Source organism: Acartia tonsa, chromosome 1 (genome assembly GCF_053477335.1).
Source record: "Acartia tonsa isolate MP-2025a chromosome 1, ASM5347733v1, whole genome shotgun sequence".
NCBI classification, from domain to species: Eukaryota; Metazoa; Arthropoda; class Copepoda; order Calanoida; family Acartiidae; genus Acartia; species Acartia tonsa.
The window spans coordinates 39,832,831-39,855,455 of record NC_137260.1 but is presented as its reverse complement, the minus strand read 5'-3'; the positions used below and the strand labels follow the sequence as shown (position 1 = coordinate 39,855,455).

The 22,625-nt window shown below is 32.6% G+C and overlaps 1 protein-coding gene across 8 annotated transcripts in view; it reads right to left on the bottom strand.

Annotated features, from left to right (window-relative positions):
- LOC145319279 (CAP-Gly domain-containing linker protein 3-like) overlaps positions 1 to 22,625 on the bottom strand; it is a 42,870-nt gene that overhangs the window by 18,677 nt on the left and 1,568 nt on the right. For 3 of the 8 annotated variants that reach the window (XM_080161320.1, XM_080161372.1, XM_080161356.1), the window contains exons 2-18: positions 22,083 to 22,218; positions 20,280 to 20,387; positions 13,657 to 13,785; positions 13,256 to 13,343; positions 12,807 to 12,895; positions 12,344 to 12,452; positions 11,034 to 11,171; positions 10,707 to 10,765; positions 10,212 to 10,316; positions 9,458 to 9,581; positions 7,271 to 7,404; positions 5,655 to 5,756; positions 4,922 to 5,045; positions 4,260 to 4,393; positions 3,856 to 3,870; positions 2,264 to 2,359; positions 1,218 to 1,326 (exon numbers count right to left, since the gene is read on the bottom strand). In XM_080161320.1, the coding sequence (XP_080017446.1) occupies positions 1,218 to 1,326; positions 2,264 to 2,359; positions 3,856 to 3,870; positions 4,260 to 4,393; positions 4,922 to 5,045; positions 5,655 to 5,756; positions 7,271 to 7,404; positions 9,458 to 9,581; positions 10,212 to 10,316; positions 10,707 to 10,765; positions 11,034 to 11,171; positions 12,344 to 12,452; positions 12,807 to 12,895; positions 13,256 to 13,343; positions 13,657 to 13,785; positions 20,280 to 20,387; positions 22,083 to 22,218 (1,799 nt within the window). Of the gene's footprint in view, positions 1 to 1,217; positions 1,327 to 2,263; positions 2,360 to 2,559; positions 2,575 to 3,855; positions 3,871 to 4,244; positions 4,394 to 4,921; positions 5,046 to 5,654; positions 5,757 to 7,270; positions 7,405 to 9,457; positions 9,582 to 10,211; positions 10,317 to 10,706; positions 10,766 to 11,033; positions 11,172 to 12,343; positions 12,453 to 12,806; positions 12,896 to 13,255; positions 13,344 to 13,656; positions 13,786 to 20,145; positions 20,199 to 20,279; positions 20,388 to 22,082; positions 22,219 to 22,422; positions 22,465 to 22,506; positions 22,549 to 22,625 lie in introns of those variants that run through there. The other 5 variants (XM_080161364.1, XM_080161346.1, XM_080161337.1 and 2 more) reach the window with 5 other exon arrangements.

The following is a 22,625-nucleotide window of genomic DNA, read 5'->3' as shown; positions in this document are numbered from 1 at the left end:
TTCTATTTATTCTTTTTTTTATTGATTTTCAACTTGAGAAGTTGTGATACCTATAGACATAAATGTTCTTGTTATCAAATAAATCTCGGCCAGCATTATGAATAAAAGTTTTCTGTGTTAGTTAATCAAAAGAAACAAATAACAATTAAGGAAAAGGATTTGTACACAGTCTGAAAAACTCTATTTATCCTTTTTTTTATAAATCCAGAATTTTTAAAGCGCAGTTTTCTATGGCTGGAGTAAGTACATCGCTCTGTTTATACGTACGTTTCACTTAACTGTTTCTGTATTTTAACGGATTTTGAAAAAATTCTTAATTACGTGATTTAATCACAATGCCAACCAAAACTTTTAAGAATAAACTTACATAAACTTCTCTTGTTGAAATTTTAAGGATTATGTTCAATAAATGTATTTATAATTTTCTTCATACTTAGTGAATATGCCAATATTAGCATGATATTACAATTTACAGTTCTTTTATCCCTGAGAAAAACTGTTGAGTTTTGTTGGTTGGCAATCCATCATTAATGAAAAGTAGACTAAGCTAGAGGGAATTGTTTTGTAGCGCAAGTACTCTATAATTATGACATGTCCGAACGTCTTTATTTTCGCGTAAAAAGTCTCAATAAACTGCCATCTATAATACAAAGTAAAATGATGTCTGTCCGTCCGTCTGAAGCTTAAGATCTCGGTAACCACTGAACCGATCGGATTCTACTCTTCAGGGTATGTACATATTGGTGCTGTGGGGGTTTTAAGCTATTTTCTTGGGGGGTGGGACACCCCCCCCCCCTCAAAAAAAAAATCCCTCCTCTGATTTTTATTTTTTTTTCTTGCGGAGAAGTTAGATTTTTTTTTCTTATGGAGAAGTTAGATTTTTTTGTTATGGAGAAGTTAGATTTTTTTCTTATGGAGAAGTTAGTTCACATAAAACTACTGGCGGCAGCACCAGTAGTACTTAATTTTTTTTTAAATTACCTCTTGGGGCAAAGCCCCTAGAGGCTAGGGGCGAAGCCGCTAGTAAGTATATAACCAAGTAAATAATTGTACTTTAATCCTATGTCTTTCTGTCTTTCTTTGCGTAAGGATCTCGCTTATTACTGATTCAATATGTTTCTCCTTTAAAGTGTAGCCTCTCAAAGGTCCTGGGCAGGTTTATAACTCTTTCTATACCTTTGCTGATAAACACTGTATAAAATAAAAATATGCTTTACCTCTAGATATTTCTTGTCAATAGTTTTCTTGAATTTGCTGATATGCGGGCTAGGTCCACAGTTGAAATCTTTCTTGCTTGGGTCAACTATCCGCCGAATAGACGTGCTCCTATAATAGCAGTAATTATAGAGTGGTGTCGCTTTTTTGTAATTAGGGTATGTAAGGGAATGAACACTGTACTAAGAATTTTACAATTATGATTTCTCATTCGTTGGCTTAGAAATTTTATCATATCTTGATTGGTAAAGTCTAGAACTTTCAACAAATAATTTTAATCTTCAGAAGTGTTAATTTTGTTTGTCATCATTTGGAATTTTATTACTGGTGTCAGTAATAGCTTGTTGCTACACTTTTTTTCTTCATATAATTGTATCATCCTATGAAAACTTATCTGCCTAGCAACACTACATCAAAAGAATATTAACTTCATATGAAAATATTATTTTTCCTTATTGAAAAAAAGTATCAATATTATTAGCATAATTTTTTTTATTTTTGTATTGTAAAAGGAATTGAATAAAAAATAAAATAAAAAAGTAATAAATAGAAATAACATTTCCTTTACATTTAAGAAGAGAAGCAAATTTAAAAATAAGGAATCGCTAAATATATACCTAGTTAGGTTCAGATTATTAATATTGTAAAACTTTTAGATTTAGATCTATCTCGAATAACAGTTGAGAAATTGTAGCTTCATACGTACAAACATTTAGAGTGATAGATTAGTTTAATTACAAAGAGATTTCATAAGTTTTAATTTCTACCTATTTATAATATTCCATATACAACTAATTATTGTAGAAGTCAGTGAGGGAGGGGACATTGGGCTGCTTATTGCACTAGTCCCCAAAGTTTTATAATAACGTTTACTCATTCGTTGGCTTAACATCTTTAGTTAAGTTAAGTGTCCAAACGTTTCAACCACTAATTGCTATCATTTGAAAGGGTAACTTTTGTATCATCATTAGGGATGTACATTAATTTACCGGCCATTGTCTTATCCCTTTAGATCCCTTGTTAAAAGCCTACGGGGATCTATATTTACCTGGAAAGGCTGGTGACACTGCCAGGTCTGCCCTGAGCTGAAGAGGCTGGCCGGTCATCATCCTGGCCTCGAGAGGGTTTTCTCGTCTCATGGTACCTAAAATGATTGCAATCAATTATTGGACATTGTAAACTAATAATATTAACACAATAATATAAATATAGATTATTTCCTCCAAGATAATAATTTATTTTTCCATGATAAGACAATAGATAAATTAATTTATGTATAAGTGACATATAATAGAAAATGACTACTGTTACTAAAACTTTCTAGAATAATCTATACATTCTTACCTAAGAGAAAGTGACCTCCGCACAGGCCTGCTGGGTGGCATATAGTATACAGAAGATGCTAGAACTTTCTGGAATAACGTATCCATACTTATAGAGAAAGTGACCTCCGTAAAGGCCTGCTAGGTGGCATGTAGTGTACAGAAGATGACATACTGTTGCTGGAACTTTCTAGAATAATCTATCCATACTAGCCTAAGAGAAAGTGACCTCCGCACAGGCCTGCTGGGTAGCATGTAGTATACAGAAACAGAAGATGCTAAAACTTTCTGGAATAATCTATTCATACTTATAAAGAAAGTGACCTCCGTACAGGCCTGCTGGGTGGCATATATTGTACATAAGATGCTAGAACTTTCTGGAATAATCTATCCATACTTTTGATTGATTGATTAGCCATAGTTTCTTAGGGTTTGGGCCTAAGTATTCATGGAGTAGGCTGAAACACTTTTGTCTAGCCACTAGGGCTATCAAGCTCCACGTTCAAGCACATTATGACTTGACCCGCTGTATCATGAGAGCTACTCATTATTACCTCACCCTCGCCGAGTATGGCAGGTGTCCCAATTTAAGTCACCGTAATGAATGACGCTCTCCTCAGAGGAGCTTGGGATAAGGGTAGTACTGATATTATGTACGTGACTATTGAGTATCCAAACTTACCCAATAATCCAATTCTAACACAACCAGGGGAGTTGCGTGAATATTATTACGAATGAAAAATTCGAGTCAACACACGGAGAATTGAACTCGAACTCTCACCACCGTAGTTCAGTGTGTTACCACTGAGCCACGGCGCCCCCTTCTACCCCTTCTATCCATACTAACCTGAGAGAAAGTGACCTCCGCACAGGCCTGCTGGGTGGCATATATTGTACAGAAGATTACACACTGTTGCTAGAACTTTTTAGAATAATCTATCCATACCTACCTAAGAGAAAGTGACCTCCATACAGGCCTGCTGGGTGGCATATAGTGTACAGAAGATGCTAGAACTTTCTGGAATAATCTATCCATACTTACCTAAGAGAAAGTGACCTCCAAACAGGCCTGCTGGGTGGCATATAGTGTACAGAAGATGCTAGAACTTTCTGGAATAATCTATCCATACTTACCTAAGAGAAAGTGACCTCCATACAGGCCTGCTGGGTGGCATATAGTGTACAGAAGATGCTAGAACTTTCTGGAATAATCTATCCATACTTACCTAAGAGAAAGTGACCTCCATACAGGCCTGCTGGGTGGCATATAGTGTACAGAAGATGCTAGAACTTTCTGGAATAATCTATCCATACTTACCTAAGAGAAAGTGACCTCCGTACAGGACTGCTGGGTGGCATATAGTATGCAGAAGATGCTAGAACTTTCTGGAATAATCTATCCATACTTACCTAAGAGAAAGTGACCTTCGTAAAGGCTTGCTGGGTGGCATAGGGTGTAACTGTACAGAGGATGCAAGAACTTTCCGGAATAATCTATCCATACTTACCTAAGAGAAAGTGGCCTCTGTACAGGCTTGCTGGGTGGCATATAGGCAGCGTACAGAAGATAATAGAACTTTCTGGAATAATCTATTTATACTTAGCTAAGAGAAAGTGACATCCGCATAGGCCTGCTAGGTGGCCTATAGTGTACAGAAGACGACATACTGTTGAGAGAACTTTCTAAAACAATCCTTAAATTCTTACCTTAGAGAAAGCGACCTCCGTACAGGCCTGCTGGGTGGCATATAGTGTACAGAAGACGACATACTGTTGCTAGAACTTTCTGGAAGAATCTGGGTTCTACTCACTGACATGGATTTGGGTACTCGCGAATAAGGAGCATCCAAGGATTCCTTATATAAAAAAATCTTATTACAATTAATCGAATAGCCAGTTGCTGTCATCAAATGCAATTAATTGTGCAGTTTCTATACATCTAGTAAATGTTCTGTCAAACGTCACTTCGTCATAAATCTACTGTAAGTTACTTATTGTAAAACTTTTATTGCAATCCTTTATTGTTGTTCATTATTTAATTTTAAAACGAAAAAATCACCAAACGAAAAATCCCTTTTTTAAAGATTTGCAGAATTATTTGAATGAAAAAAAAACTTTGTACTGTCAATAAAACAATTAGGTGACAATTTGCATAACCTTATTTTGTACAGTACAAATTAAATTTCTAAAAGAACTACATTTTTCTATTATTTCATAAATATCTATCTGGATACTTCCTAATGTATCAAAAACTGCAGCAATAATAATTTTTTTTGAATATTCTTATACAAAGCTTAACCTTTATTAAAGCTACGTTAGCATTTCACATCTTGTGTAGCTACATTTGAAGACGTTTTTATCCTTGTTCTGATAATTTTCCTTACCTGGCTTATGGTCATAGAATCTTGAAACCTTTCTTCAAGACTGTCTTGGGCGTCAGTATGACAAATTTTCTCAATTTTCTTGGCAGTCACAAAAACTCCTCTGTCTTTGCCCGCTGCAAAATATCTAGAAACAAGAAACTATTAAGTTTAATTTCTTATATATTTCAAGTACTTAAAATGGTTTGTTCTTTTTTAAGACAGACAAACCTGTCTAAATTTGTAATAAAATATGCCTTCCTAGACCAGTACCACCATGCCTGGCAATGGGAGTATCCAGTTATACTCTATACCAGTCTATCTCACTATCTATCTGTGTACCTTATTCCCTGAACAGTACCCTCATGCCTGCCAATAGGTGTATCCAGTTATACTCTATACCAGTCTATCTCACTATCTATCTAATTACCTTATTCCCTGAACAGTACCCTCATGCCTGCCAATAGGTGTATCCAGTTATACTCTATACCAGTCTATCTCACTATCTATCTAATTACCTTATTCCCTGAACAGTACCCTCATGCCTGCCAATAGGTGAATCCAGTTCAACTCTATACCAATTACCAGCCTATCCATCTATCTTTCTATTGAACTATCTATCTGTCTATGCATCTATCTATCTATGTACCTGATACCCTGAACAGTACCATCATGCCTTCCAATAGGTGTATCCAGTTCAACTCTATACCAGCCTATCCATCTATCTTTCTATGAAACTATCTATCTATATATGTACCTGATACCCTGAACAGTACCATCATGCCTGCCAATAGGTGTATCCAGTTCAACGCCATACCAGTCGCTATCATCATCAACAAAGTCCACAGAGCCAATAAATCTAAAGCAATAAGATAAATTATGTCCGTAAGAAGCCAAGCTTACATAACATTAGACTGTAATACAGTTATAATTTCGTAAGGCTTGTTGTGTGTTTAACATAGAGAAAATAATAAAAGAGAGAAATCAAGGTATTTGGAGGAATAAAATAGGCAGTGGGCCTAGAGGCCTATATTGAGCAATTGCCGCGCTAAATTTTTAGTGTTATTCCACCACTTTTCAAAATGGGAATATTTTAAAATTAAATGTAATTTCCAGACAATTATAGTTGCCGTTTGAAGCATACATCTGATTTTTATAGGATGATATAGAAATATTTAGAAATATTACCAATTCTGATAAAACCTGATAAAAGAATATAAAATTATCATTATTAATTTCTCTTAACTTTGCTACTGACTTTAATTATTACACACATTATTAGTTTATAAGATTCATATTGCAGTCTATCTAACTTTTATTACTTAATAAATAAACGTTTTTACAAATTTATATAAGAACTTGATTGTAAATCATAATAATCAGTTTTTCAGTGCCATCTAGCTTTGAATGTAAAACTAGAATATCAAAGAGTTCATCTAATTTTATTTTGTCTGTATTTTTCTTGTTTTGGATTTTCGTCACTAAAGGGCCAAACCCTGAGGGCTAAATAACATCACTTGAAAATGTTAAAAATATTGTAAAAACGAGTATTATCCTAGAAAAAACGTAGATAGCATTACAGATTATTCACTAATTTTTATTACACAGTTTTGAAATATTTTATTTAATATTTATCCTTAGTTTTCAAGTAAGAATTTGAAGTAGACAACTAGCGATCGTGGTGGCTTACAGCTGAACTATTAATTTTTTTATTAGTAAACATTTAAAAGTTTTATCATGTTAATTAGATTTAAATATTACATTTAAGCTAATTTGAAAAAAAATAAATTTTTGATCATAAAAGGTAAATCCTCCAATTTTTAAACTAGGCGTAACAAACTTTTCTACCAGACCAAAGCCGTCCCTGGCTGTTTGTTATTTAAGATCCTAAATCAAATTATATTTTAAATATTTTCTAAAATTTTTTTTAAAAACCTAATAAGTTATAGAATAATGATAATAATAAGAAAAAAAAAATTTTTGTATTTTTTTTTCTATATATAGAATAGGTTATGATTACGATGCAAAAAGCCGTGGGCGGTTTACATAAATAGCAGACGAATTATTTTAGTAGGGGGGAAGTAGTATTTTACAATGAAAAAGGGGTGAGTATTCATCCTCTTATCCTTTTTCCTTATGGTGTTTAAAAATATAATATTAATTCTTAACTACCTGACAACAGACTTGCCAGGTATGACCTCCCTGAACATGACTATAATAATAATAATATTACCTGACAACAACCCTATCAGACTTGCCAGGTATGACCTCTCTGACCATGACTATAATAATAATAATATTACCTGACAACACCCCTATCAGACTTGCCAGGTATGACCTCTCTGACCATGACTATAATAATGATAATATTACCTGACAACACCCCTATCAGACTTGCCAGGTATGACCTCTCTGACAATGACCCTGTCTCCAATGCGAATATTTGTGCTCTCGACAATCTCAGCTATTGCACTCTGGATTCGTCCACGTACATGGGACACGTCAACCTATTTAAACATGTTTTAGAGAAAATGCTTTATGAGTGTCTAATAATCTTAGGGGATAAGAGAAAACGAAAAATTTTTATACATCCCCGGACCCCAAATATGACAAAATTACCCCTTTCATAGAGGAAACTTAATGGGGAAATAATTGGTACTGCAAGTTTGCACAACATAATCAAGATTTAATGAAAGAAAGTCCCCAAACTTTTCAAGCAAACAAATGATAGAACGTGTTTAAACTTCAGGGGCCAGTATATCGTAGGTTTTAATGTTCCCTTCATCTATGATTTAAGCTTTTGTGTTAAAATAAATGTTTGCTGTAACTGATATAAGAAGAGTTTTAAAACATGTAAGTTTAAATTAAAATTCAAAGTCTAAGTTAAGAAGTATCTATGCTAAAAATAAATAAAATGAATGTCTTTTGACAAAAGTTTTGTTTTGTATGAAAATAAAATGATAATAGTTATTTCTCGTATCGTATTATAAACGGCTTTCCGCGGATATAGAATGTACAATTATAAGATTAAAACTAGTTTTTTAGCCCCGTGGTGCCGAAGGCACCGGCTAAAAAAACTGGTTTTAATCTTATGATTGTACATTTCTAATTTTCTATATTCGTAGAAAACTGGATATAATACGATGCTAAACATAGTTTTTTCGTATGGATGAGAACCGGTTCCTATCCACCGAATTCGAATGAATACGAGAAAAAAGTTTCTTTGTTTTCAATGAAATTATTATTTTAACTTTAATGTAATGATTCTTTTGTTTTAGAATAAAATATTTTTTAAAAGTTTTCCAGTAAGGCTTCGAAACCGATTAATATCCGCTGGGTTAGAACAGGTACCAAGCCATAGTGAAAATTAAAATAAAAATCAGCAAATTAATACCAGTTTTGTTAGCCCGGTTCTTTAGCCCCTCGGGGCTAACAAAATTGGTTTTATTCATATATTTTTTTATTATAATATCCGAGGAAAGCTATTTTATAACTTTATCGTGTACTTCACAACGTCAGAACGTTTTTTGATATTAGCTACTTAAAGGGAGTGTGAACGTAAAACTTTCTCATCTGATTATCAAATCTTGACATTTTCTAAGCACATTTCACTACACTGATCAACCAAAAACGTCCTATTGACAAAAATATCCAGGAATAATGCCTTGATATTATGGTATTTTGGGAGGGAAAAAGGAAAAAACAGGGAAAATCTTAACGTTTTTGTTTCTTATAATGTTTGTAGGGATATTTAACTTGTCATATATAGTTAAAACAGTTTACTTACTGTTAAGGTTTTATTTTATGATAAAAAATGCCAATTAGTTTTTTTATAACGTAGAAATTAGGTAATAAAGACCTATTTTAAATTTGTATTATTGACAAAAAAATACCTCACTGTCTACAAATAATATCCTTTTTTATTGTGTTGGACAATAAATAACCCACTTTGGAGAATTAGTTTACACTTTTATCAGACTGTTTATAAAGAAATATTGCGTCTTTATTATTTACAAATTTGTAATTAAAGGTGGGCAAGAGATGGGCCATTTAAAGTTAATTGGATACTAATAAAAAAACCTGTTTCCAGCTTTGTTATTGTATTTGGTTTTCAATAAAAAATATTGCTTATTTTATCAATTTCTAAGTAACTATACATTGGTTTAAAGCAAGGATTATGTTAAAAGTCAGCTTAACCGTTAGGAAAAATCAAGAACTATGTGAAAAAGTTTAATTTTAGCTATAATGGGAGAAAAAAGCAATTTAATGCACATTTTATATAATACGGAAAATTTCTTCCTTTCCCTTTACCTTATAAAAATCGTCGGAAAAAGCCGTTTTTTAAGCAAACAAAAGCGCGTTTTGCTCTATCTGTGAGATATTATGAATGAGATAATGTTAAAATTTGATATTAAGATGAGAAAAATTTACGTTCACAGTCCCTTTAATTAATTTAACAAATTAGATTTCAGGACATTTTTTTAATTGGAGTGCTTTGCTTTTTTAAGTCCATGCTAATTTTGTTCTACTATGCATTATTTCCCTAACTGATACTCTTACCTTTCCAAAGTTCACAGTGGACACTTTAGGTTGTCTTTTAATCTCCGGGGGATTAGGTCTGTATCCCTTGCCAGCTTTCATAACTTTGTTGGCCGGCACAAATATTCCATAGTCCTTCTCACATCTATATATATAATGTTTATTCATATAGCATATAGAAAAACTCTTTATCAGGAGGTAATGGGTTTGAATCTCGGAAGAAATTGTGTTAAAACTGAAAACGTATTCATGGGTGATTTCCCCCATAAAAAAAAATTCACCAACAAACTGCAACCCACAAATTGAAAGATAATTGTGTCTAATCATTTGGAGCAGGGCTAGCCCAACTATAAGTGACCATTTACTTTTATTGGGGTTTAGGTGTTAAGGAATATTTAATATCCTTATTAAACAATAGACAAATGAGAAGCTTCAAAATAGTTGTTTTATGCTTGAATTATTATGGTCTATTAAAAGAAGGCATCATGTGACTACAATGTGACTTTTAAGACAAGGTATATATAATTACTTGGATCTTACACCAGATTTCCATGTTCTCTATTAATGTGAAACTCGCAGCGGGCTAAAGTAACGTTTCTTCCCTTCCACTACCTTTACCCCATTACCTCTCCTCCTATTGGATACACGAACTGGCCAGAAATGAGTTCCATGTTAGAAAGCTAAATTGAAGACAATTTTCCCCTATCATAATAACCACGTATATTCTACATTCATTTTTAGAAAAAACTTAAAATTAAAATACAAAGTTACTAACCTGAAGTATCTGATACCATGAACAGTGCCATCATTCTTGCCCTCCCTATGTTCTAGCTCAATACCTGCCCACATACCAGTGGCAAATTCTGTTGTTCCACAAAATCTAAAATATGACAATCATAAAATCAAATACAAATACATATGCTAAGGTAAAAATTAAAATAAGGTGCTTCCACTCAAGGTCATTTATTGACAACTAAAACCCCCTTCCAATATTTTGAAAAACGTATTTCTGGCACTAACCCTGTGGGGCTCTACTAACCTTTACTTAAACTATCTTTAAAAAGCATCAAAATAATAAACCTTATATATCTGCCAACCAACACTATTGAGCTCTACTTATTTTAGTTTTATATTTTTACAAGGACAACAGAACCCATTAACAACGAAAAATAAAATATCCTATAAACTTATTAAAAAAACGGCACTGTGGACGATGACAATTAGTTACTAGTTATGACTCTTTTGTCCTAAAATTCTCAATATTAGTTACCTTAAAGTACCAAGTTTGTTACCAATAAGGACTGTGTCATTTAACTTCAATCCCATTGCCTAAATTCAAATATTTCAAGTTATTTGAAACTTCAAGCGTTCTTCTCCTTAACATTAGTGGCCAAAAAAATATTTACGTAATTTCTTTGGACCAAAAAACCAGAAAGAGTGTTTAACCAGGGATGCAGGGATAGAATTATTTCATTAAATCGTTCTTTTATTAAAACATTTTAAAGTTACTTTTGGGGGATAAACTGGATTGTAGATTGATTTGAGCAAAATTGTCTATCCCTTCCTTATTTTAGACAAAAAGATAGAATAAATTTACCTGTAAAATAGATCTGCCAGAAATAGACGTGTTTCCCGCCTTAGAAACTGAGCTGATGGACTGTCCACTGGAAAATTGAAATCTTGGCTTTGTGTCCAAACCCTCGTTTAACAATCTTGTCATCTTTTCAATTATTTCCTAAATAAAAATCTATATTTAAATTATTGCTAAAAAAAGACAAATATGATATTGTTCATGTATGTATGTCATAGACGTCCAAGAGGGGGGATAATGGTGTGATTACCCCCCCCCCCCCTCCATTTAAAATTCACCCCCAAACATTTAGGAGGGGGTATTTACCCCCCTTAAACAATTTTGGGGGGTAAATACCCCCCCCAAAATAAAAAAATCTCTAACAAAAAAAAATTTTTCGCGCTTCGCGCGCATTTTTAATACTAAATATTTAATAAATTTATATTACCCAAAAAATTTTACCCCGGGGGTAAATTTTGTGGGGGGAAAACAAAATTTATCCCTGCCAGCAAATTTCAGGGGGGTAATTACCCCCTCCCCCCCAAGCAAATTTTACCCCCGGGGTAAAAATTTTGGGGGAGTTAAAAAAAATTTCGGCGCGTTTCGCGCGCCATTTTAACCCCCCAAAAAACCAATTACCCCCACTTTAAAACATTTTTACCCCCCCCCCCCAAATAAAAAGCTTGGACGTCTATGATGTATGTAGCCATGATTCTCTGAAGTTAGGATTTAGATGCACACAGAGATTGAAAGAGAGAATCCTTTGGCCTATCGTAGATTGGTAAGCTTCGCGCTCAGATGAGTGTATTTTATGATACAATACAAGATGACCCACAATCCCCATGGAAGCTACTCAATTATTACATCACTCTGGCCTAGAGTTTTGGTAGGTTTTCCATATTAAGCCACCATAATTAATGGCACTCATGAATGAGGAGCATGGACAAAGGAAAGCATGATTAAAGTTGCTTGATTGGGAAAATCCTAACTTTCTACAAATCTCTTTCATAAAAAGCAGGGCTTGGCAGCCGCGCGTCAGATGTCATTAAGACTCGGGGAAATCAACATTTCATAATTTTAAAAATCATATGGAAGTCTAAACATAACCAAAATATAGCAATTTTTTTTTAATTTAAAGCATCCAAACGGGTTTGAATTTGAGGCTTAGGCGCGGCTGCCATCCCTGCATACAAGCACTTCACATTTTTTTTTGTAGAAACTACTAAAGGTGTCATATTTAGTAATTTTCGCATCTATTAAAATTGTACAGATATTAGTACATTACATACATTGCATGGCCTTCTTTCAAGTTTACTAATATGAGGTGTAACACTTACTTGAGCATCTACCACAAGATCAAAATTATCAATATCAGGTATACATTCAACGGGTCTGCGTCCAAGGTCGTCTGTTGCTTCTGGATCGGCGCCAAACTTCAATAAAACTCTAAAATAAATAATTTAGGGGTGATCAAGGTGTAATATTGAGGTTGAAGTATTTAAAATTTATGATTTCACCTCAATATACCCCCTCCCCCTCCCATAGCCAAAATCATACGATTGTTTCGAGTGTAAAAATTGTTAGTGTCTCACGCTAAAGTTTGAAAATTAATACTTTATAGCTTTATAGGATACCAATAGTTTAAGTTTTCTTTGCACCTCCCCCCCCCTCCCCCTCCCCCTCCTAACAAAAAATAAAAGGGCGGGGAACAAATTTGCAATTTTTGTATAATGGAGATTTAAGTTTTGATTTAAAATATGGTGTCTAAAGCCTAATTGAAACACGGCGCAGGAAATATACCTCGCAGCTCCCAAAGCCAGATTTGATGCCGCAATATGAAGAGGGGTTCCATTTTCATACTCTACACAGGGGGTGTCAACATCAGCACCCTAAAAATATATCTTATAGTGTAAAGAACAAGTAAAGATATTGTGTAAAGAACATGAGCTCAACTTAGTAAAATAATTGTATTTAGCTGCATGACAAATAAAAGTGTAAAGTATTTTGACTCTTACGAAGAAAAGCAATTATCAGAAGTATAAAATTAAGGTTTTGAACGTACATTATTTTTCACCGATTTACTTTTAGACGTTTTCTAATTGCATTATCATATAAAAAGAAACTACTATATTGTGATATAGCAATGAAGTTACAACCGGAGAAGCATTAAAGAAAGATAAATAAACAAACATGTACAAAAAATTTAAATTATAGCATAGTTGCACTACCTATATTTAAGGACATACTACCTTAGTATGATGCAGTAATGAAGTTACAACCGGGGAAACATCAAAGAAGGTTGCATAATGGAGTGGGGTCATATCTGTCCAACGACATCTAATCAGAAATTTGGTTGTTTATATCCTTAAGATACAGTTATATGCTGGGATCTTAAGGGAAAAGACAATGGATGGCAAATTAATATAAATACCCTATATTATGATAAACAAAATAACCAAATCTGTTGATTAAAATCATTTGTTTAAAAGTTTGGACAATACTAGTTTGGAACCAATTAATCAAAATTTCCTAGGGTTTTATAGCGTACTAATAAGAATTTAGGTACCAGTGAAATTTACAGCTAATGTCTTCTCCCTCCCTGGTTATATGTAAATAGCTCTATTGATTGAGATGAAAAAGATATACTTACTTAGCAGACAAGTCAGCCCCCTGTTGAATGAGGTACTCAGTAATTTTACAGGCAATGTCGACAGAACCAACCCCGCTAGCTCCAGCCTTCACAGCATACATTATCAGGCTCATATCGGTCAAAGAATCCCTAAAAATAGATTATAAAATTTAGGCAGCTTATAGAGCCTAATAAAAAATGACGTTATACGAAAAAAATGACCAATGATCGACCAGTATACATTTATATTTACCAATGGTATATGTATACTGGCCTATCATTGGTCAATTGTATTGTATGACATCATTTTTATTACGCACTATAAGCTGCTTTTAAAACAAAAAAAATTATTTTTAATGTTTTTTTTGGGTAAGGGGTTATTTTTTGAAGACAAAGAAAGTCGCTCAAAAAAATAATTCTGACGTCATAAAAATGAGGGATGAGGAGAGGAGGAGTGGGAAAGAAAACACCTAAAAAATATATGCATAATTCCTCATTTTTATGACGTCACATGCTGATTTTTTTCATGGACTTTCATCGTCTTCTATTTTTTTCTAGGGGCGATTTCTCTGTAAACCTCTCCCCAAATACTTATAAACCTTCCCAGGACCTATGAGAAGCTCCAATGTAAATAAAAATGTCCAAAATAAAATATTTACATATTTTATTTTGGACACCCTGTAATAAATAGAGTATAGAGGCAAAGAAAAGTAATATTGATTTCCAATCTTAGTTTTTTTTCATTGCAACGTTTTGTATTCATCACAACAATATGTGCTAATGGATATATTATTTCTTGGATGTTTCACCAGATTTTCATATACTCTGATAAAGTGAAACTTGATGAAAATCCTCCATCCAAAACTTTACCCCATCCTCTGGATGAAAGAACTGACCAATAAACGAGTTCCATGTTAGCAACATAAATTGAAGAAAATTTCCCCCAGTCATAATATCCACGTATATTCTACATCCATTATCACAACAACAATATGTGCTAGACAAAATTCAGGAATGTAAAGATAAAAAATGAAAGTAATTGTTTTTTTGCTGCTAGATGTAAGATGGCTGAATCTGCAATACTAGGAATGCATTTTAAGAAATAAGACAATGTACAATGAATTAATATACATCCCCAATGATGAAAAGCAAATTTAACCGTTTTGTTGATTTAAGATAATGGTTGAAAAGTTTAAACACTGCTAACAAATCAAGATCTTATGAAAGTACCCAAAGTTTTAGCAAACAAATAAGAAGGTGTTGTTATAAAGAAAAGGATACCAGTATAATTTCCTGTCAAATCCCCACTCCCTTCCTGAATACCAGGGGATATTCCTTTGCCAGTGAACACTGAACAACAGGCTTAAATCATGATCCTAAAATTTCAAATTTAGGACTTCGTCTTCTAGACAAAATTTATTCAATCATAGGTTTGTGATAATTAAGATGCTTTTAAAATTTATATCCTTATACTAAAGTATGCTAAATATTTGGCCAGTTTTAACACTCTTCCTTTAATACATGTGTTTTCCTTTTTCCTTACAATAAGTGCTATACAATTATATAGTACAATACTTAAAATACTTGCACTTGTAGATTACAAAATACATTTACAATATATCCTTATACTAAAGTAATAGGATGTCTATCTGTTTGTGTGTGTTTGTGTGTCTGTGTGTTTTTACCGAAGGATCTCGCTAACCGCTGAACCGATCGGGTTCTCATTAACAGGGTAGCTTCTCATAGGCCCCGGGAAGGTTTATAACTATTTTGAGGGAGGGTACCACCACCCTCCCAAGATAAATTACAATAATTCGAAATTTTTATTTTAAGCATAGAGACTCCTACGCAACATTGCAGGACATCGTAGTGACTTGAAAAGAGACTAGAAAGCAACATAGCTTGGTATCGTAGAGACTTGAATAAAAAAACATTTAAAGTGCCACTAGAGGCCTCTAGAGGCGTAGCCGCTAGTTTGATAATAATATTGTAGATCAATTAAAACTACCTAAAGCCTTTTGAAATTTAAAAAAATATCCATTTCTTGTACAATCATACAAAACCCCAAAGAATAACTATAAATTATTTTCTACTATGGATTCGATACCGATTAATATCCGCTGGATTACAACTAGTTCTCATCCATTATAAAAAAATAATGTAAAGAATGTATTAGAGACAATTTCACATAAATATTAAAATAAAATAATAAAATTAATACCAGTTTGGTTAGCATTCGGCCCTTAGGGTATAACAAATCTTATACTTTTCCATTTTAGTATCCATAGAAAGCTGTCTATTATACAATAAAACAATACAATAAATAACTATTGTGATGATTAAAGAAATCGAAAATATGATTAAATGGCCAAGATAGGCAGAACTTCATATAGCCGCCGAGATAATCAACGGACATTTAAAATGGAGTAGCATCGCTATTTTATCTTGAATAAATTGTTTAAAAGTCAATTATTTGCATCACTAGTAAAACCTTTAGTGAGATAAAAGAAGTGAAACTTTCCAAAACTTTTCAAAGTTCTGTTACACACCAGAGATATAAAGGGATAAGACATTGGACGATAAATTACTATACAACCTAATCATGATGAACAAAATTGCCCCTTGATTTTGATTTTTTGTTGAAAAGTTTTGACAATCGGTGTTTTTGAATCAATGCATCAAAATTCAACAAGAGTGTCAAAAAAATTCTGGACAACAAATAAGATATTGTTGTTATAAAACTTTGGGTACTTGTGAATTTACAGTCCAATGTCTCCTTCCTCCCTGTGTTACACACAGTGTTTTGGTTACTTTATGTTGGAAAATTGGTTTCGATTCTTTTTAAATTGTTTCTGGATAATGAGAAATTTTGCATTTACAATGGTTATACTGAGTCTGGATAATCAATTCTGTAGTTGGACTAATAGTGGCCCAGTTAAAGAACAATCGCACACTATTATTGGCTAGAAAGTGTACATATTTTGGTAGGAAAGGCAATTTTAGGTTTATGTAAAAGTTAGCTGACAAGACTCAATCTTTAGAAGAAGTTTCATTGTCCGAATAGTTTAATTGATTTTGTGTCTAATTAACCATCTATGGTATTAAATCTATTGAATTTGTATGCAGTGATAGAAGGATTGGCTTATTGTTTAGACCTTAATAACTTTGATCAGAGGACATTGAAATGTGGTTGTACTAAATACCCGAAGTCTAATAAACACGTTCTCTCATTTGTTAACTTAAAAACGTTGGGGACTTATTATCAAATGCTGATTAAGTTCTAATCTACCAGTGTTCAAAATTTTGAACCTAGTAAAAGTTGCTGTCTCAGATTATGACGTCAAAAAATTAACCATTATAAATTTTACCATTGGTCAATTACAGTGTATACTGGCCTCTCATTTGCAAATTTCTTTTACGTTACAATCAGAGTCAGACACTTTTACTAGTTTCAAAACTTTTTAACAATAAATTGAAGCAAACGAGGGATATCTTTTAAATTTTACTTATCCCTAAATACCTGATTCTAATCTGCGAATTTGGTATTATAGGAAGGTTAGAAAACCAGAATTTACAACTAATTCGATTTTTAATTAATACCATGAAATGCTAAAGCAAGAACATTATTAGAAAATCATTATAATTCAACATATCTTGAATAGCTCGATTGATTTTTATTATCCTAATTATTTATTCATATTATCCAAGTAATGGGATATCTATCTATTTGTATAAGGCGAAGGATCTCCCTAATTGCTGAACCAGTATGGTTCTCCTTTACAATGAAGCTTCAATAAGTCCAGTAAAGGTTTATGACTATTTTAAAGGTTACATTCATCCTCTCACAGCCGCGCGTCAACCGCCTCGGAAATATTTTTTTTTACAATTTTCATCTGGAAGTATAAACCTAAATAAGTATAATATGACAATCCCCCTTTTAGCAACATTTCAAAACATCTAGATGGCTTTAAATTAATGGCTGACTGAGGCGCGGCTACCGAGCCTTGATATCGAGGATACAAAAAGCCAATAAATAAGTAATGTATGTAATGCATATAATCTTTTGGCATTGCAATACATACACATAAACTTTTCATTGGAAATATACTATAAATATAGTTTAGAAGCGACATTTTCTATTTTTAAGATATGTTCGTTGGTAAAGAAGGTGTATCAACTTTTTTTTATAGCTAGCCGGTTCTTTTAGTAAGTAGTAGATGTAAAAATTTTCATAGAATTCAGATATGCAATCGGTTTTTTTGTAGACCTCTTATTTTTTAAGTAATTTAAGTTTTTTAAAAAAAGATTAAGTCGATTTTAAGGTACTAAAACGCAACAAAAAATAGGAAGAAAATGTCCATTATGTACAAAAATAGTAAGATCTTTAATTTGACACCTTACTTTTTGAATTTTGTCAGGTAATTATTGAAAAAATTGATTTTTTAAACCCACGAGAATAAAAACTTTGAACTTAATTTTATCATTTCACAGGTAAAAAATATGGGTTCATATATACCTTTAGAATCAGAAAAATATTGTAAGCAAAATTGAAAAAAAGTAAAAAAATAAAAAATAAACAAATGGCCAATTATATTTTTTGTTCAGGCAACACTTTCATCTTCCCTTTTTTACCCCCTCTTTACCCCCTTCCCATTTTTATACTCAATTCAAGAATTAAGACGTTGCCTGTATAATATAATATGATATTTTCATATAATTCCTTTTATTGTAGTTTATATACTATATTGTAAACTTTTTTTTTCAATTTTGCTTACAATGGATTCGTAATATTTTTCTGATTCTAAAGGTATATATGAACCCATATTTTTTTACCTGTGAAATGATAAAATTAAGTTCAAAGTTTTTATTCTCGTGGGTTTAAAAAAATCGATTTTTTCAATAATTACCTGACAGAATTGAAAAAGTAAGGTGTCAAATTAAAGATCTTACTATTTTTGTTCATAATGGCCATTTTCTTTCTTTTTTTGTTGCATTTTAGTACCTTAAAATCGACTTAATTTTTTTTTTAAACTTAAATTACTTAAAGAATAAGAGGTCTACAAAAAAAACCGATTGCATATCTGAATTCTATGAAAAATTTTACATCTACTACTTACTAAAAGAACCGGCTAGCTATAAAAAAAAAGTTGATACACCTTCTTTAGAAAACAGTAAAAGTGTCGAACTATGACGTCAGAAAAAAATAACAATTAACCAATAAGAAGCCAGTATTCACTGTGGTAAAATATATAGCGGCCTCTCATTTGTTAATTGTAAATTTTTTCTGACGTCATAGTTCGACACTTTTACTGTTTTTGTCAATTTATACGGATAGCTTTTATCGTTAACTTACAAATATCACAGAATCGTTCTATCGATTCTAAACAATGCATGATTATTACTGTAATAGTTACGTACAATAAAAAAAGCGCAGCAACTCACCCAGAAAGTCCGTAAGTTCTTTATAAAAATGTTGAATTTTTAGCATAGATTTTTACTTGATGATTTAGTAAAGAAGATTCCTAGTACAATAATTTAGACAGTTTTAAGTAAACCATCACTATGAATAAAATAAATTTCTTATTAAATATTATATTTGGGGGTAAGAATAATTTATTATCTATTGTCTTATCCATATATCCCTGCTGTTTTTTATGATATAGGATAATGGAAAGACATCATTACTATTAGCTAAAAACCAATTAGTCATTTTATATGTTTTATCTCTATGTCTGTATATTTATATGTCCATAAATATTGAGCTTTTTTCTATTTACATCGAATCCATTCCATTAATGATTATTTTGATCTAAGCATTTCATCTATTAAATGCAGTGATCTGAAGGGATAAGACAATGACCGATAAAGTGATGTACATCCCAAATGATGATACACAAAACTATCCTTTTTTTTGTAGTTTACAATTAAAGGTTAAAACATTCGAACACTCAACTTAATAAACCAACCATTAAAATACAATAATAGTCCTCAAAGTTGTTGAGCCAACGAATAGAAAACGTTATTATAAAACTTTGGGGTCTAGTGTAATAAACAACCCAATATCCCCTACTTCCCTGATTAAATGTCATATTGTTGACATATTTCAATGAAATATTATGTTTACATATTACATCCTGGTTTAACAGAGGGGGGCCGGGGGGGGTTACAGTAAAATGGTAGTTTAATTAATCTTATCACCTTTTTCTAATAATGATAATACTACCAAATGCACGATTTCATAATTAATTATTAAGGGAATATTGACCTATTGCTCATGACTATATTATCAATAGCCAGCTGTATATCTATCTATCTATATGTATATTTTATAACCTATGTTAACCTAACCGAGTATACAGATATACCTAAAACTGACCTGTCATCAGGATGTGCATCTCTCTTCAGTACCTTCATGATTATGTTATCATTAGCTAGCTGTATATCTATCTATTTATTGGTATATCCATCTATATAACCTAGTTTAATCTCTCCTAATAGAGGTATTCTGACCTGTCATCAGGATGTGCACATCTCTTCAGTACCTCCATGATTAGATTATCAATAGCTAGCTGTATATCTATCTATTTATAGGTATATATATCTATATAACCTAGTTTAACCTCTCCTAATAGAGGTATTCTGACCTGTCATCAGGATGTGCACCTCTCTTCAGTACCTCCTTGATAAGATTGTCAATTGCCAGCTGTGTTTGAGGAACCCATTGACGCATGATGGCAAGAATCTGGCTTATGCTGAAATAAAAACAATTATTAAGAAAATAGAAGAAAAAAATTAATTTAAAGTCTTTAGCTCATGTATTTATTAATAAAAGTTCTGCTTCTGAAATTTTCAAAATTTGACTAATGATCTTGAAATCTTATCATATTTTCATACTTATTGATACTTAGATCTACACTATGGTAAAATGTAAAAATACATCCAGGAAATATAATACCCAATGGAATTCTCTGCTGGGAGGAAACAGAATATTACATATAAAATATAAATATCTTAACAGTGCAGCAAATGTTCTATTAAAACAAGGGTAACTATGTCCATTATTAGGGGAGGTATAAAAAAGTATGGCATTGAAACCGATTAATATCCTCTGGATAAGAACTTGTTCTCAGTTATACTGAAAAATTATGTTTAGCATCGTATTACAGACAATTTTTCACAAATATTTGAATAATAATCTTAAGATTTATAAGAGCTTTGTTAGTCCGGGCCTTCGGCCCCTCCGGGTTAACAAAACTAGTTTTAATCTTATATTTTTTTATTTTAATATTATCTGAAAGCTGTCTAAAATACGATACGATAAATATCTGCGCTGATCTGAAGGGACACTAAATAAAATATTGCGCAAACATAAACCTATTTATACTTCTCCTATTACATATTCATATAAATATTATACACCTTAATACGTACACAAATAAATTCTGAGGATTCTGAGTGTCGTAGCTACTCTTAACTAGTAGCGGTCAATTTACGGTAGTTTATTATTGCTCAAGGATTTACCACAAAAATATTTAGGTCTCTAGCTGTAATAGAAGCCACGATATTCATGATATTTGTCTATAGTAAAAGCTGGACAAATAATCGGTCATGGAGCAGTCAAACGGCCATAACACCACTTTTCTCAGATGTTCATTGATATATAAGTATTCGCAAAAAAAGGTCTCTACCTTATACACAAAAGTCATAATGTAGAAATTAAGATTTATTTAGAATTGTATCTAGTTTTGATGCCACCTAACCAACTTTGACCGGAAACCACAACCGACACAGACCAGATATTCTTATAAAATCAACTCTTGCCGACGTATAATTACTAAACTTAAAAAGTCATGAAGTCACAGCTCTCTATTTTACCTACAAAAAAATGACATTGAAAAAACTAGAGGGGGGGGCTGATTTATTCCCCCTCCCCCGATCTGTAAGGGTTAAGGAGATGTTATTGCTGCGCTAATTATTTATAAAATAGGTCTTGTGTATTAATATACAGATAACAGATGCGTTTCTGTATGAAAAAAAGTATAGGTAATAGAAAAGTTATTTAATATTATTTAGATTAATAATAAGGATGACATCATCCATATGTAGCGAAACACAGACATCTTGGCTTGACAATCGCAATATGTATGGCTGGTATAGCACAAAAATCTTTAGGAACAAGACAAAGGAGAATAAATTAATGTATATTTTATATCCCCAATAATGATTAACAAATTTGTTATTTCTGTAGATTAAAACTTTTGGTTGTATAGTTTTAATACAAATACGCAAAATTACAATGAATTAGAGAGGGTGTTAAGAAAATTTATGGAACCAGTATAATTTACAGTCCAATGTCCCCTCCCTCACACGGGAATAAAATCATTTTCCAGCAGTATGGCTTCGACACCGATTAATATCCGCGGAAAGCTGTGATAAATAACTATTACCTTGTTTCTCTTGACTTGAGAATATCTGAGCATGTATAGCAGGTAGGATCAAAGAATGGTAGGTCTAGGGTGCTGCAAGTGCCGCATATTGGCGCGTCTGCGGGCGCGTGCGACAGTGGATGCGGTCGGGCGGCCACTGAAACAAATAAGTTAGAGTCTCTACTAAAGCTTATGGATCAAATAGATGTAGAATATACGTGGATATCATGACAGTATATAGTATGAGGACACATTGCTACTCTATAAGAAACCTCACATGTAAAATCATCTTCTAGTACCATAGGAGGAGGAGAATCAGTCCAGGTATGAAGACACATTATTACTCTATAAGAAACCTCACCTGTAAAATCATCTTCTAGTACCATAGGAGGAGGTGAATCAGTCCAAGTATGAGGACACATTGCTACTCTATAAGAAACCTCACCTGTAAAATCATCTTCTAGTACCATAGGAGGAGGAGAATCAGTCCAAGTATGAGGACACATTGCTACTCTATAAGAAACCTCACCTGTAAAATCATCTTCTAGTACTATAGGAGGAGGA